Source organism: Anser brachyrhynchus, assembly GCF_964034855.1.
Source record: "Anser brachyrhynchus genome assembly, chromosome: 2".
Taxonomy (NCBI): Eukaryota; Metazoa; Chordata; class Aves; order Anseriformes; family Anatidae; genus Anser; species Anser brachyrhynchus.
Genome location: NC_137695.1, coordinates 11,593,185 through 11,608,158, shown reverse-complemented (window position 1 = coordinate 11,608,158; position 14,974 = coordinate 11,593,185). Strand labels below are relative to the sequence as shown.

General features: G+C 48.4%; 1 protein-coding gene across 5 annotated transcripts in view; it reads left to right on the top strand.

Moving 5' to 3' along the window:
• Window positions 1-412: 412 nt before the first annotated feature.
• DIP2C (disco interacting protein 2 homolog C) overlaps window positions 413-14,974 on the top strand; it is a 317,372-nt gene continuing 302,810 nt past the window's right edge. For all 5 annotated transcript variants that reach the window (XM_080578244.1, XM_080578243.1, XM_080578241.1 and 2 more), the window contains exon 1: window positions 413-1,126. In XM_080578244.1, the coding sequence (XP_080434370.1) occupies window positions 1,042-1,126 (85 nt within the window). In that variant the 5' untranslated portion in view covers window positions 413-1,041. The remainder of the gene's footprint in view (window positions 1,127-14,974) is intronic.

The following is a 14,974-nucleotide window of genomic DNA, read 5'->3' as shown; positions in this document are numbered from 1 at the left end:
GGATGTCAGTGGGGATGTAAGTGGGGATGTAAGTGGGGATGTCAGTGGGGATGTCAGTGGGAATGTGCACTTTGTGTAACGCACGCACTGCATTTCCACTGTTTAGCCGGACGAACGCAGCCGCCAACAGGAGCAGGCAGCAAGCCGCTCGGCAGGTGGGGCAGGAAAGGGAATTCGGGGCTTGCTGGCCTCCCCACCCCACCCCTCTCCCCCTCGCAGCGGCACCGTGAGGGCCACCAGCCCCACTTCTGAGGGCTGTCGCGACGGAGCGACAAACCCCGGCCCCCACCTCCCCCCCCCCAACCCGAGAGCGCCTCAGCGCCTCAGCGCGCGCGGGGGCAGCGCCGCGCCGTGCGCGCCCCCTGGGGGCCGGCGTCGGGGGCGCGCGGCGGCGGCGCGGTCACGTGCCCGTGACAGCAGCGGCGCCGTGCCCGGCCGGCAGCAGTCGCGGCAGCGGCACCGCAGCGCCAGGCGCCGCCAGCCCAGCCCAGCCCAGCCCAGCCCAGCCCAGCCCGGGGAAGGAGCGGGGCCGGGCGGCTGCGGCGAGCCGGGAGGGAGCCGGCAGCGGCGGGGAAGCCGATGAGGAGCGATCGCGGGCGGGCGGCGGCGGCGGCGGCGGCGGCAGCAGCAGCGGCGGCAGCAGCAGCGGCCATGGCGGGGCCCCGCTGAAGGAAGCGGCGAGGGAGGAGGAGGAGGAGGAGGAGGAGGAGAGGGAAGGAGGAGGAGGAGGAGAGGAGAAATCGCCGCATTCCCTCCCTCCCTCCGCGCCCCGTCCCCGTGCGCGCCCGCCCGCCTCCCCCCGCATGCCCCGCTGAGGCGGCGCGCAGGGACCTCGGCACCCGGCGCGGCCCCGCCGCCCTCCCTCCCTCCCTCCCTCCCTCTCCCCTCCTCTCCTCCCCTCTCCTCCCCTCTCCCCTCCTCTCCTCTCCCCTCCGCGCCTCGAACAAAGGGGGAGAAGCAGCGGGGAGGAGGAGGGAGGAGGAGGAGGAGGAGGAGGAGGAGGAGGAGGAGGAGGAGGAGGGCAGAGCCCCCCGCGCCAGCATGGCGGACCGCAGCCTGGACAGCGTGTCGCTGCCCCTGGAGGTGCGGGCCCGCCTGGCCGAGCTGGAGCTGGAGCTCTCCGAAGGTAATAAATAAATAAATAAATAAATTATAAAATAAATAAAAAATTGGGGGGGGGGGGAAACGTGGGAGGTGGGGGGGGGGGGGGCGGCGGAGCGGGCACGGCCCTCCCGTGCGCGCGCGCGGGCGGTGGCGGTGACAGTTGGACGGGCGGCGGGGCGCGCGCACCCCCTCCCCTCAGCACCCCGTTACCCCCCCCGGTCCCTCACAGACCCCCCCCATCGCCCCCTCACCCCCTCCTCAGCCCCTCGGTGCCACCCCACAACCCCCCCCCCAACCCCCGACCCCTCTTTCCCAGCCTCCCGCCCCGCGTCCCCTCGGCGTTCCCTCAGCTCCTGAGGGGACAGGCGGGTGCGCGCCTTTGTGCTCGCCCCCGGAGGCTCGGGCGGGCGGGTTTTTTTTTATTATTATTTTTTTATTTATATATATATTTTTTTGTTCTACCTGTGGTGAATTCCGCCCCCCTCTCCGCTGGAGAGGGGGGCTCTGGCGGCAGGGCTCGCTGCTCTCCAGCCTCGCATGTTTTATTACGGAAGATGGAAAAATCCTTCGGGCTGGCTCGCAGGGATCCCTGTCCTGCCAAGAAAATGCAGTTTTACAGAAATCTGCCACATAACGTTGGGGCGAAAAGGCTGCTTGGCTGTATCGAGGGGCTTGCCGTCAAGTGCACGCCTCGGGATCAGCGTAGCACTTGCAACAAGACACTCCATGATAAGGTCACCTCAAAAATACTACTTAAAGGAAAGGATTTTTTTTGTTGTTAATTGCGTATATATATATATTTATATATATATATATTTCCCGTTTAATTGAAAGCTTGCGGTGGTGGTTTGCTTGGCTTGGTTGATTTTGATGCTCCGCCAGTTGGGAAGGCTCTTGTGCAGCCCGCACATCGCTGCCGCGGCTGTGGCTGGGAGGACGAGCAGGAGCCCGAGCCCGCCCTCCGCACCTCAGCCCGCCGGCAGCCAGCTCCCCGTCTCCATCTGTGGCAGCTCCGGCGGAGGAATGAGGTGCACGGAGCGATTGCTGCCCGTCGGGATCTCTCCCTGATGGGGATCGAGCGCCCAGAGTGCCGTCAGTGTTGGGCAGGATTGTGGTGCCTCAGATGTAAGCTGTTCCTTGCAGAGGCAGGGAGTGGGGAGTATCTGTATCTGCTGATGCTAGAGTTGGCTCTTTCCTCAAGTGCAAATGTGCCGTGAGCTTTTTCTTTTAATAAAAAAAAGACAAATGTTAGTGTTTGTTCGCCGCTGACAGGCTGCAACACTTGACGGAATGACCGAGCGTGCCCCAGATCAGTTATTGGAAGTGTTCGATACACCGAGCTGTCTTTCCGTCTTTTCGTAACGGTTTGTAAGGGCTCCAAGCCAGAAAGTAAAATGCGCTCAAGCCAGTTTCATCAGCAGGGAGGAGCTGATGTTGACATTGTATTTTCCTTTTAACGCTTTGAGGGGGAAGAGGAGAAGGAGCTACTGATTAGCCTGGGGCTCTTCTTTCTCTGCCTTCTCCTCCTGAAAACCCAAAATAAGAAAAGTTCAATGCGATGTTGCCTTACAGCGAGGTAGTGCCCATCCACCAGCCCTTCCCTGTGCTGGGGAGGGAGCAGGGAGCGCTGTCGATACCACGGTGTGCTCCTGCTGTATGCTTTTTGGTGTTTATCACACTACTGTCTGCACACAGGCAAGATGCTAATTAAAACAGATGTTAGTAAATGCTTTCAGAAGGCCAAAATCAAACTGACTTAGATCCTCAGTAAGAAATACGCTAATTCAGTGTACTGAAGTTGTAATGCAGTTTTATGGTACAGTTCCTGTTGCCGCAAGCATAATCCAAGAAGACTCGGAGGAAGCAGGACGTGGTTTGCAATTGGACATCTCTATCTGCACTGCTGTGCCTTCCCTGGAGCTAGAGCTGGAATGAATTTATCCCACTGACAATATCTTTCCTTCTGTGCCACTGACGTTACACCCAGCAGACAGCGTGGCTCGTGTTTTCTGACTGTGACAACCTAAATCAAGATTGGCTGGAACTGGGAGGAGGGAGGAGAAGGGGCCAGCATCCTGCTTTCAGTGTCTTTCCCCCAAGCCACTCTTGGTGTGCTCTTAGTCAAGTAAATTGCAGTGCTCCGTGCCTGGGAAAACTCAACCTTCCGCCTCTTAAAGCTCCTCACTTCAGGCACACGTGTTGCAAATTCTGGCCTCTTCCCAAAACTAACGACTGCGTAGGGCAGGATCAGTAACTCGTAAGGTTTTGTTTCAGTGGAAGGCTGGTCCTAGTCTGGCCACGCTGGCTCAGTGTTTGGCGGTTTTCAAGGCAACTTCGTGCATTTTCAGGCCCCGAGTGTGTGCCCCTTACATGTAACTTGACCATCGTGTGCCAGCCCACTGGCTTCGGTGGCGTGCCGTTCACTGTGGTAGGCTTCAGCCTGTGCAGAAATGTTTGCAAGACTGAGGTTTCAATGTGTGTCGAGCTCATGATGTGTTAAGGCATCTCTGCCGCCTTCTTGGATTTGGTAGCTGTAGAAAGCAGTAGATGGGCAACTGCATGCTTACACGCGTGTTTGGGTCTCATTGATAACGTTGGGAGTGGAGGGACTGCCTTAAATTCCGTCCCCCTTCCTAAACCGGACTTGCTAGGAAAATGTTTTTCAAATGCCGAGTGCCCGAAGTGGTTTGTTGTACTGAGTGTGACCGCGGGCTTTCCAGTTCTGGTGCCTCTGAACACCACGGGCCTTACAGCTGCCACTTGTACCACGGCAACCTCGTTATCGCGTGCCAAAACCTCTCGTGGACCGGGGAGACTTAGGGACAGCTTCTGAAAGAAGTTGCTGCCTTGTGCAAAGAGAGCACTGGCAGGATTATCGCAACGCGGCCTCTTGGCTGGGAGCTAACGCCGCCTCCTCCCCAGGTCCTGCCCATCCCGCGTGGCGGTGCGGGTCCTCCCCACGCCACGCGCCTCGAGGCAGGGGATGGGGTAGCCGGTGTCCGCGCGCCCAGACAAGTGGTGCTGGGGCGCTGGCACAGCGGGCACTCGCGGATGCTGTCATCGCGGTCTTTGCCGGCAGTCACTGTACCTTTCAATATGGCCGTGGCAGTTTCTCCTCTTGTAGCCAAATTCTGGTCTCCCTGTTCGGCTGCACGCTGGGCAGGGGCTGACTCGCAGCAGCGATTCTGACAGCAGAAGCTCATGCAGTGGCTGCCGGGTAGGTAGCACATGCTTTTTAGGCGACAGGGCAAAGCGCCTTTTTTTTTGCGAGCGTTTAGGCAGCTCTGTACTGTTCTTTGGTTTCGAGGGAAGAGGAGTTTGTCTGAAAGGTGTTTACGTTGTGCGCTGCTAAGATTGTTTCTGGCACTTGTAACCTGCTGGTTATTGTGGGCAAGCCGCATGCCTTTTACCTCTCCTTTGTTGTGGTCCGAATGCGCTTTTTTGTTTCAAACAAAGCTATTTAAAAGGTACTATGGATGCAAATTAGGGTAACCATTTTAGATTTTGTTAGTTTCATTATTTTGATTTAGAGGCTGAAGATCAGTCAGAGTCAGAAATGTTTACCAGTGTCCTCCGAGCATGTGTGCCTGTAGCCTACCCCACGAGAGAGAGGGAGCTGTGTAGGTAGCCTCGCACTTTGATGAGTGCTGAAAGTGACTTTCATGTTCATGCGCTGGTATTTAATTTTATGTTCAGCTTAAGGCAGCAATAGCACACTTCTTGATGGTGTTTTCGCTTCATTTTGGGAGGGGAAAATGCTTCCGTGTTTCTCAGAACTGAGAGGTGCAGCAGCACTTTAAGTCTGGTAAGAGTATTAGAAGTGAGTTGTGGAATCTTTTTTATCCAGCCAGATACTCTGAAGGCATTTGTTTTGCTGTGCTCGAGTGAACGTGGCTGAGGCTGGCCTGTTACCTACGTGGTCTTTGACGCTGCGGTGGGCTCCAGTGACAGTCCTAATGCTCGCAGTGCTCAAAACTGTGGCCTTTGGAGGCTGATGCAATCAACATGTCACTCTGCAGTGGCTGTTCTTGAGGGCCGCTTAGAATTTTACGAGGCTTCAGTTTTCTAACTGTGTATAAAATTGTATTGGATGGAAATAGATGAATCATCTCGTTTTTTTTTTAGACTAGCTTGGGAGCTGTTAACTGAAGAACTCATTTAATAAAACCAGGAGTCTTGAAATATGTTGTCTTTCTGTTTAAAAACGTAATTTTACAACCCCTCCATTCTTAAAAACACTTAAGAATTAGAAAGTCCCGAAAATATTTTTCTCATTTTCCCCTCTAGTTAAGGTTATACAGGGTTATATTGCCCCTCCAATTACTTTCTGAACCAAAATTAATCGGGAAAAGATGCTCTATATTTCTTCCAGTATTTTATCCAAGTGTCAGATAACAGAGCTGAAACACTTAAAAGAACCACAGACGCCACATGGAAAATGTGAAAAACATCCTGTTCAGAAACTACTCTACTCATATTCCGTACTATACGTCCAGTCCTCTCTCATTTTAAACATATGAGGCATAGCAGGTTTTGGTAAGCTTGAGCCTTTCTCCAAAGACCGCTTTCAAAAAGCATCAGCGGATCTTCAAGGGATGCTTGCTCCTTCCCAAAGGCACTGGACATGAGCTCAGGTGATTAATTTGGTCCTAAACTTTGGTTACATCCGCTGGCTTGGTTATATGCACTCATCTTACATGGGTTGGTTGGGTCATTGTCTGGTCGGTGTATTATTTTATAGGTGCACGGCGTGTCATTTATTGGTGCCCGTTAATGCACGATGCCTCCTGACAGAGACAGCAAAGCCCTTGTCCAGCAGAGCGATCCCGTCAGCAAAAGGGCCGCCGCTCTCAGGAGGGAGCTGTGGTTGGCAGTGCCTCGCAGGACCACCGGACCCCGCCAAGCTGCCTGCCTGGATGTAGTCACTGCTGCGGGGCCAGAGGACTGCAGTCAGCTCCTCCGGTTATTATTCCTGCATGACATTTGCCAGCTGACTCTTCACCCGCGGAGAGGTTTCAGAGTGTGAAAATTTCAATAACTACCACACCTCTGTGATTTGGGACGCGGAGTCATCCTTTTAATTCACTCCTTGAGAGATAGTGCTCTGCTTAGCAAGTGGGTATAGCCCGCACAATGACAGAGTGTTAATACTTCCCGAGTTTGGGTGAGAAGTGAACTAAGAAATTCAATACTCACATTTGGTTCTTGCTGTTTTCTCTCTTTTTTTTTTTTTGTCGTTAGGGCGCAGTTGGTTCATGTTTTCAGTTCTTTTTCTGGCAGAGAGGACAAACCTACTCAACATACGTAAAGCTGAAATTTTCACGTTACATACAAGATCTAAGGTTTTAGGCAAATATGTCAAATGCCATGAGAATTATGATAAAATCAAGAGTGCTGGCAACATGAGTTTTTCTTTCTCTGCAAGATGAACCTCCTCTCATCAGCTGCTTTGGTTCTTGGATGGTGTGCATGCTGGAGAGGGAGAGTTGCTTGGTAGTTTTAAAAACAGGTTAAATTCACTCAAGAGTTAATATCCGTTTACATTGAAAGGCGCTGGAATTTGAAGTCTTTTTTTTTTTTGGATGTGTGTCTACCTACTTCATCTTCCTGTGATATTTGGACTTCAGGGCATTTAAGGGGCGTTGCTGTGTCAAAAGGACTTGCTGTCACTCATTCAGCTGAAGTATGTTGTAACGCCTTGTAAAGCAGACTATGCAAATCGCCGGGATGTTCCCAGAAGAGCTGTCCTGGAGGCACGCTGTAAATACACCTTTATTGCAGGCTGATGTCGAGCAGCACTGATGCCCAAGGGTTACACGTCATAGATCATTCCGATGATCTCTACTGTATTACCCAGCAGACGGACTCGAACAACTTCTCCCAAGGATGTGTGAAAATTGCCGGTGGGGTGTCAGTTCTATAGGCAAAACGGGCGGAAAGCGGCGTGTTTGTAACAGGGACACGCGCTGCGAGGAGCTGCCCTTTGCAGCTTCAGGGAACGGCTGTCTGACTGTGCTGCACAGTGCAGGGAGCACAAGCCTCTGCTTCTCCTTGCCACGGCGACAGCTCGCCGTGTGCCCGTGGTTGTGGGTTGGCGTGCTGTCCTTCTCTGAAGGTATTGACCTGCCTGGGTTACTCCTTTGTAAGGTGAAAACCGTCATTTCGAGTCAAATAGACTTTATTCTAGCAAACCAAATATTCTTTCGTACTGAAGAAATCCAGATATAGCACACCTCTTCCCTTTGTGGTTCATTTTTCTCAGGGCAAAAAAATTCCCTGCTATACGAAAGGCAGGTATAACAAACTAATCCTTGATGGAGGATTTGGCCTGGGAGTGGAGAGCAGCAGGAAGATCAATGTTTCTCTAAAGGGACATCAATAAACTCCTTTTGGTTTTCATAGCTCAGGATGGACGTTTGCGGTGTGATGCAGAGAATCCTAAATGTACCGTAGCTCTTCTATACTTAAAAATGCATTGACTGCGTTTTAATTTTTTAAGAGGCTATTTGTATAAAGCGTCAAGCAGGACATATAATTTTTTAAAAATAACTGCTTTAATTCCCTGGCAACTGTCAGACAAGATGACTCACCGCAGTGCAAGATTCACCCCAGCACAGAACAGATTTGACACAAACTCTTAATCCGTTTAAAATTATGCGTGTATATTTCCCTGCCTTCCCAGTGGGTGAGCATCAGTTGTGCCTTAGCCCTGATGATCCCATTCTGCCTTTTGTCGTCCCCTGCCTCCTTTCTGCTCTGTCTTCCTGGGAACCCAGGTGCAGGCAGCAGTCACCCAGCTGAGGTTGGATGCAGCCGTCTTCCCCGGCTGGTGGGGAGCGTTGCCTGGCTGCCTAGGGTGGTCCCTGGTTCTCTCCTTGACCGCGGTGCTGGTGGTGTGATCCGAAACACGGTTGCTCTCTGCAGTTATTTCTGGTCTTTCCTTCTATTGGTAAAGTTTACAAAATGGGAACTGCTTTCGTTTCACTCCACTTGGTGGAACGTGTCAGGGAATCACTCATTTTAGGCCCGTGTAAATCAATTAATTTTTTTCAGTAATGTTAGCTAGGGCTTCTAATTATGAGTATTATTTATCACTAGGGTTAAGTACAACTTTAAAACAAGTACAGAGCATAACGGTGACATGATGTCCTGCAGTAAAGAACAGCAGCTAGGAAGACTCCAAGCAATTCAGCTGCAGACAGAGACACCTGGAAGGCCCCGGCCGCGGCTGTGGTTGGAGCCTCTGGCAGCCCCCCGAGGCTGGTGCCAAAGCCACGTGGGGTCTCGCCAGGGCAACCCGATGGCTCCTGCAGGAAGGAGGGAGGCTTGTCCTGCTGCTCCTTGCGGTCCCTTCTCTGAGGACAGTCAGTTGCTGGCTCTCGGCTGTTTGATAGGCATGGCGGTGTTAAGTGCCAGCATGTGGAAAGTTGTCACATTGTTTTGCAGCAGAAGGTAACATTGAAAAGTGTACAATGGCTGAGCTCAGCCCTGTCTTTTAAAGAATATCACATGTTAAATGGTTGGATGAATGAAAGAATTCTTACAAAGTATCCTGATAACAAGGATAGGAAGGAAGGATGTCCTGTGACTTGTGGAGGTGTGAAAGTGTTTTTTGCTTTCCAGAGGCTGAGCTGGACCAGTAATGAGCCAGCTTTCAGGGTATTTGGAGGAGCGCTTGCTTTCACTCACGCAGGTGGGTCTACAGAATGCTGGCAGTTGAGGGGAAGAAGGGACTCGTCAAATATTCCCTGCTTATTATGGGAATAAAAGGGAGTATTAGGACCTCTGTTTGGTCTTACTGCTGTCTGGATCCAGAAACCATACCTCTGTATTAACCATGGCATCTGATAGTTCTTCATTTACATCTTGGCTTGATTTGTGTGTAAGATTAAAATATCAAAACCCAAAAAGATCTTGTAAGTCTGGTCTGGTAGGAGCTGTTCAGAAGCCAGGGAAATGTTTCTTAAACTCTGTGACACCTAGTGAAGTGTAAGTGTGGGTCACGGAGCCTGGGGTTTCACTGGGGGGGCTGCTGGTTGAAGGCCTGCCTAGACTAGGAAAGGTTTAAAGATTTTGATTTGGCTTAGAGACCCAAAAGAAGTGTAGTGACAGCCTTTTTCCTACTGTGTGGATGTTGAGGCTGTCTGGGCCTCCATAAACAGCCTGGCAAAATAAAGAGGCCCTGGCAGAGGCCCCTTCAGAGGAGCTGGGTCTGGAAGCGCCCCAGGGCTTGACTGCGCACTCTGCGTGGCCCCTCTGGATAAAGTGCCGGGGCACCAGCAGGCCGATGACAGGGCTAAAGCGTCTATTCCTGTTCAATGGAAAAAGAGACCGAGCTGGTCGTCAGGATCCTGGTATCTCATATGTAACGGTTCTGAAATTTTACAAAAATAGCTTCCTTCAGAAATCCATTTACTCTGTAACTACAGTCTTACGCAGCTACACGCTTCCAAGATCGTAGAAATGAATGAAACGTAGCTTTTTTATTTTTATTTTTTTCTGAGGGCGGGGGATACCCTTAGTCATATTAAGTCATATTTTTCATTGTTAATTGCAAGGAGAATGAGCAAAACCTAGGTTTTTCCATGCCATACCTCCCTTATCCTTGTTGAAAGAAATGTTTTTCAAATGCAAAATGAAATAAAATGATGGCATTACAGTGGCGTGAACAGTTCAACTGTGGTAAAGACTCTTAAAATGGAAATTGCACTTCAGATACTAGACTTCTTTGACAGATGCCTGAGAATGAACATACAGCAGTTAAACTGTGAAAGATCAAAACATAGAAATGGCCCGATCCTGTCCTTAATGACAACAGCAAACCCTTGTGCTGAGTCCTCAGGAAGAGGCTGGTATCATTTGCCATATTTGTTTAGTCTAGGAAAACTAAAGCATTGTTTTGAAGATGGCATCCTTTTTTTCCAAAGTGTTGTGAAATGAGGGGTTAGCTTTTTTTGGGAAAAAAATGAAAAAATCCTGTTGGACTGCAGAGTGATTTTTGCTTCTAAGAGGGCAAATTAACGGATTGGCAATACTTCTAATTGGCTCTACTTCTAATCAGCTTCGTGTTGCAATGGGGAAAGTTGGTTTGGTGTGTGGAGCAACAGCAGTGGGGCTAGCAGGAATGAAATTTCCTGTTATTTTTTTTATGATGAAAAAATGACTTGCAATCTGTGTTTATGAATATTATACTGCTAATGCAATTGACACATTCCACTCCCAAGGTTTTATCTTTGTCTCTTACAAGCTCTGACTTTGGCGAGACGAGTATCCGTACCACAGACTTGGAGAGTTTGACAAAGAGAGTTGGAGAGTTAAGAAGAGGTCTTTAAGAGTGACCCAGAGTAGGGACGTGGACATAGGGGATTAAAGCAATCCTAATCAACCTTGTTAGCCAGGAGAAAGTTGGAGAGTTTATTTGGATTATTTGACAAATCTTGTGTTGGGGAAGGAGGAGTATTTTCTGATAGCAGAAAGTTATTTATGTTAGCCGTTAAAAACATGAGAAGTTCCAGCTCCTGGGAAAGGAAATTAGACAAATTCAGATTGGAGATAAGACCGAAAATATTACTAAGGCTAGATAAACGCTGAAACACTTACGAATAAAAGAAGACTCAGTGGCTTTCTGAAAAAAGTGAATCCACTAGTCGACGGGATAGAAGACTCCTTTCTAAGAAATACAGAGTGTAAGAAGCATGTGTACGTAAGCCACTGAGTGCACTCTTGACCAGAAATACACAGCGCCGTAAGTACTTCTGTGATGGCATTTTATAAAAGTTTTAGTCCAGTATCAGGAACTGTATTGTCCTGGTAACTTGAGGAAACACATCAGTACTTGAGAATTTCAGGTTTTGTGTGTTTTCAGCAGTGCAGACTTGACATTTACTTGCAGTAGTAATTTTTTGAAAATCGATGCCGAACACTGTAAGGACGTACATACATTACAGTTTGAGAGGAGATCCCATACAGTCCGTGATAATGTCTGCTTCAGTACTGACTGCTTGTGGGTTTTACCAGCAGCTCAGGTGACTTCTCTGTAAGCGTGAAGTGGCAGAACAATAACATTTAAAAAGCTCCCTAAATATTTATCATAGGTGGCTTAATTGTTGGCTTTTATGTAAAGGTATTGTACTTCTTAATAATTTAGATGAAGAATAAGAAAACGATCAATTCCTCTGAAGATCCTATTCCCTGATGCTCCAGGGAGGTGAGGTATGTACTCAGCAATGAAATGAGTTGGAACAAGACAGGTAGTGTTTTCCTGGTTTAGTTATACATTTTATTTTAGCTTTCATGCAGTAAATATATATCTAGGTATCCTTTTATAGTATATGGACCTGTGTATACTGTTTGTTTCCTTCCCATTTAGTGGTTTTTATTATTTTATTATTATTACTTGTAATGCCATACGTGATTCTAATGCACCTAAGTCCATGTTTTTTCAGGGTATTAAGTTACAACCAAGTAGAAGACCCTTCCTACTTAGAAGGCAAAGCCAGTTTTCATAGAAAGGTTTTGCCGAGATGGCCAGTTCTTGGCTCTGATGTCTTTGATTTTTCCTAACTGGTTTGTCTTGGTAATTCTGATTTGTTCTCTTGTGTCACGACAGTAGGTGAAGGCTTTAGGAGCGCTGGAAGTGTATCTGTCTTTGTTTGTGGCGCATTGTGCTGTCTGTGAAACATATTTGTTCGTTCAGAGTTTCGCAAGGCTGGTATCTTTGACCTGCAGATGCAATCACTGCTGGAGCACAGTGAAAAAGTAAGGCAGTCCCCTCCCTCTAAGCAGTGCAGAAGCCTGCACGTCGAGGGAATCTACTCCTTCGTCTGCAGCAGGAGAAAGAAGACACTTCCTACCTAGCCCAGGTACTCTCTTCTCGAGCACGAGGATGCCTTAGCCAGTGTTGTCTGCTGGTGGTACTTCTGAGGAAGGCTGGCGCTCCTGGCAAGTCTGATAGCTTTTCTTCAGCTTTGAAGGTCAGGCTGCGGGCTGCTTCTTGTTCCACGAAGGATGCTGTGGAGCCAGGCGAGGTGTTTGGGTCACCTTGTAGCAAGTAAGTGAAGAAGGGGTGTGGGGGATGCCTGGAGCCAGAAATAGTCGCAATGATACTACATTTTGTCATGGACTGCTGGACCGTTTAGAGACATTTAGTAACTTTGGTAATGTGGTCCGTAACAGTTTTCCCTCCACAATGCACTTTTAGACCAACCAATGCAGGAAGACTGGGCTTCTTCTCTTCAGTGCCAGTTTCTCTGCCCTCCTGGGAGGGGTCAAGGCTGGTTCGTGCACTGGCTCTTTGTATTACTGAAGAAATGTTGTCCCAGACCGCAGTACCTCTGAAGCTTAAAGAATTTCAAACTGAAGTCCTCTTGTTGGTTGTTTATTATTTCTAGGCGGTGATCTGGTTTTGCCAAAGCAACAGAACGCTTTTTGATGTATTTTGATAGGGAAGTGTCACCTGCAGCACTAGGTCTATTACTCATCCCTCAGAATGTCAAACTGCATATTTCTGTTGCTTCCAATGTACTTTGTTCATTATTATAACTGGTTAACTCTTGTGAATTATAAATGCAATTTCAGATTTAGTTTCCTTTATGAGCCATTCTGCCTCAGGATATATTAGAAATAACTCCAGGCCTCATATTCCCCTATTTTTTTAGTAGAATGAGTATCTAGGACTAGTTAGGCTGCAACTAGGAAGAAGGAAGCCAGCTCTGCTTTCCAGTTAACTTTTTAACATGAAGATCACGTTGATCTGAAAGTTCCACAGTCCTTTTACCTTGGTTATAGATCTGCTGTAACTCAGGTGCCCAAAGAAGTCTCTAACCAGACTTCTTGCTAGGTATAGGGGGGTTTTGCTACTGGGGGCATTGTGAAAAAGAATGGTTTGAGAAGGTAACTGATGATAAGGTGGTAGCTGTCTGTTGTTTAACATAGTAAGGCGTTATGTATGCTTCATCATAAAAAATTGCTCACATGGGTATGTTAGGGTTAAGAGAGAGAGAACGAAGCATCTCAGTCACCATACCCTTCTGAAATACCATCTGTTTTTCTCCAGCCTCCTTTTGAAAATCCTGTGTGACTGTTGTCATGGGCTGGGTCACCGCCCGCATCGCTTTCTGCATTCCGCTCCCGAGCCCAGCGTGGCTGATAGCGCAGTTGTGCCTCCCAGACCTGGGCTCATACGGGTTTGTGGTACAAATACAAAAAAATTACGACAGGAATTACAATCAAAATATAAGTATGGCAGTAGTCTTGCTGTAAAAGCAGAAGCTTTATTTACAGGGGCTTAAATAAAGAGGGAGTTTAAGAGACCTGCCAACAGAAATTCTTGTATTTATTTTTTCCCTCAGACTGAAGTCCAGTTTACCTAAAAATAAATGGCAAAAGTTATGTTGGCATCAGGAGTGCACTACTGGGTGTAGTTCCACTTAAAGCTGTGCCTGCGAATAGTCAGAAACAGTCTGTGATATTTAAGGGGCTGTGGTTGGACGCACGAACCGCACAGATGCCGGTTCTTCGCTTTGTGTCTCGTCCTCCTTGGTACTTGGAGAACGCTTTGCGTGTCACACGGAGTCCTTACGTGCGTGGAACAACAGGCCAAAGCGTACTGCCAGTGAGAAAATGCAGACCCGCTGATGACTGGAGAACCAGTCCGTGCTTAAAGGAGTTGTTACTAATTTGCTGGAAGCTACGTGATCACAAACGCTCCGTAACACTTCTGGCGCTCCGTGAGAGGTAACACGTGCTCCGTGTTACCTCTTCCTATGCGACAGAGAAAGAGAAAGCCAGCCTGTGATAGAGGAACTCCTGCTTTATTTTTTTCCTTCCCCTCACCTCCCTGCTCTCTTTCTTTCCCCTTGTTCCGTTGTTATCTCTGACCTTTGGGGCCTCTCTCCAGAGGAATCTTGCCCTAGCATGGCAGACAATGGTAAGTCACCATCCCACCCGTTGTATCTCAGTCCATGAGCAAAATTCCTCTGTTGTCTGTCTTTCCACCACTGCTCCCAAGCAGCACAGCAGACTTACGTGCACTATCACATTGTAAATTATTCACGTTATGCCATTTTGCAATAACTTTTCTTGTTTTTGCTCTGTAAAAGAGTGTTTATGAAATAATGTCAGACCAAACCTCAGATCTTCTTTATTCTTAAGTTGATTTAAAACAACTTCCTGACTTGGAGTAACAAACTTGTTAACTACCTGAAACACTCAGATTGTGTAGACACTGCCTGAGGTACGTGGATTTTGCCAATCTTGTGGATGTTTGCTTTTTTTTGTCATTGCTGTTTACCTCTACTTTATCCTATTTAATTAAAGCCAAATTAGCATGTTCTCCCCGCAGTCTGAGGCATTTATAGAGAAAGGTGCATCTTCAATTTCTTGAAATCTGATCCGGCATTATGCCATTTAGTCTCCATCTAAAAATGCGTTTCTGTTGATAATACCTCCACACAGTGTTTTTCTTTTTATTCACGTGAAACCCACGCTAAACAAAAATACAGCTTATGTAGCCTAAAATTACAACGGAACTACTTGCAAGGAGCTGGCGGTGCTTTCTCCATGATGAAAGCCTTTTAAATTGTTCAGGCATACAGCATGGATCAGAAACTGTATCTTCAAATCAGCCTTGCATATCGATGAGCACACCTGGTATGGAAGCAGTGGCAAGTGCTGCGATTCGTCTTGTCCTGTGCCACTGTTAGCGGGGTGAAGAAAAACGAGATCATTTGTCCGTGGAAGTCTCTTAAATCCGGTGTGGAGCCTTATCTCTGCAGTAGCCCAACACCAGCGGAAGATGCTGCCTGTGCAGGGGGTCATCATTCTGGCCATGGATTTAAAAACAAAACCAAAAGGAACAACAAGAGGAAGA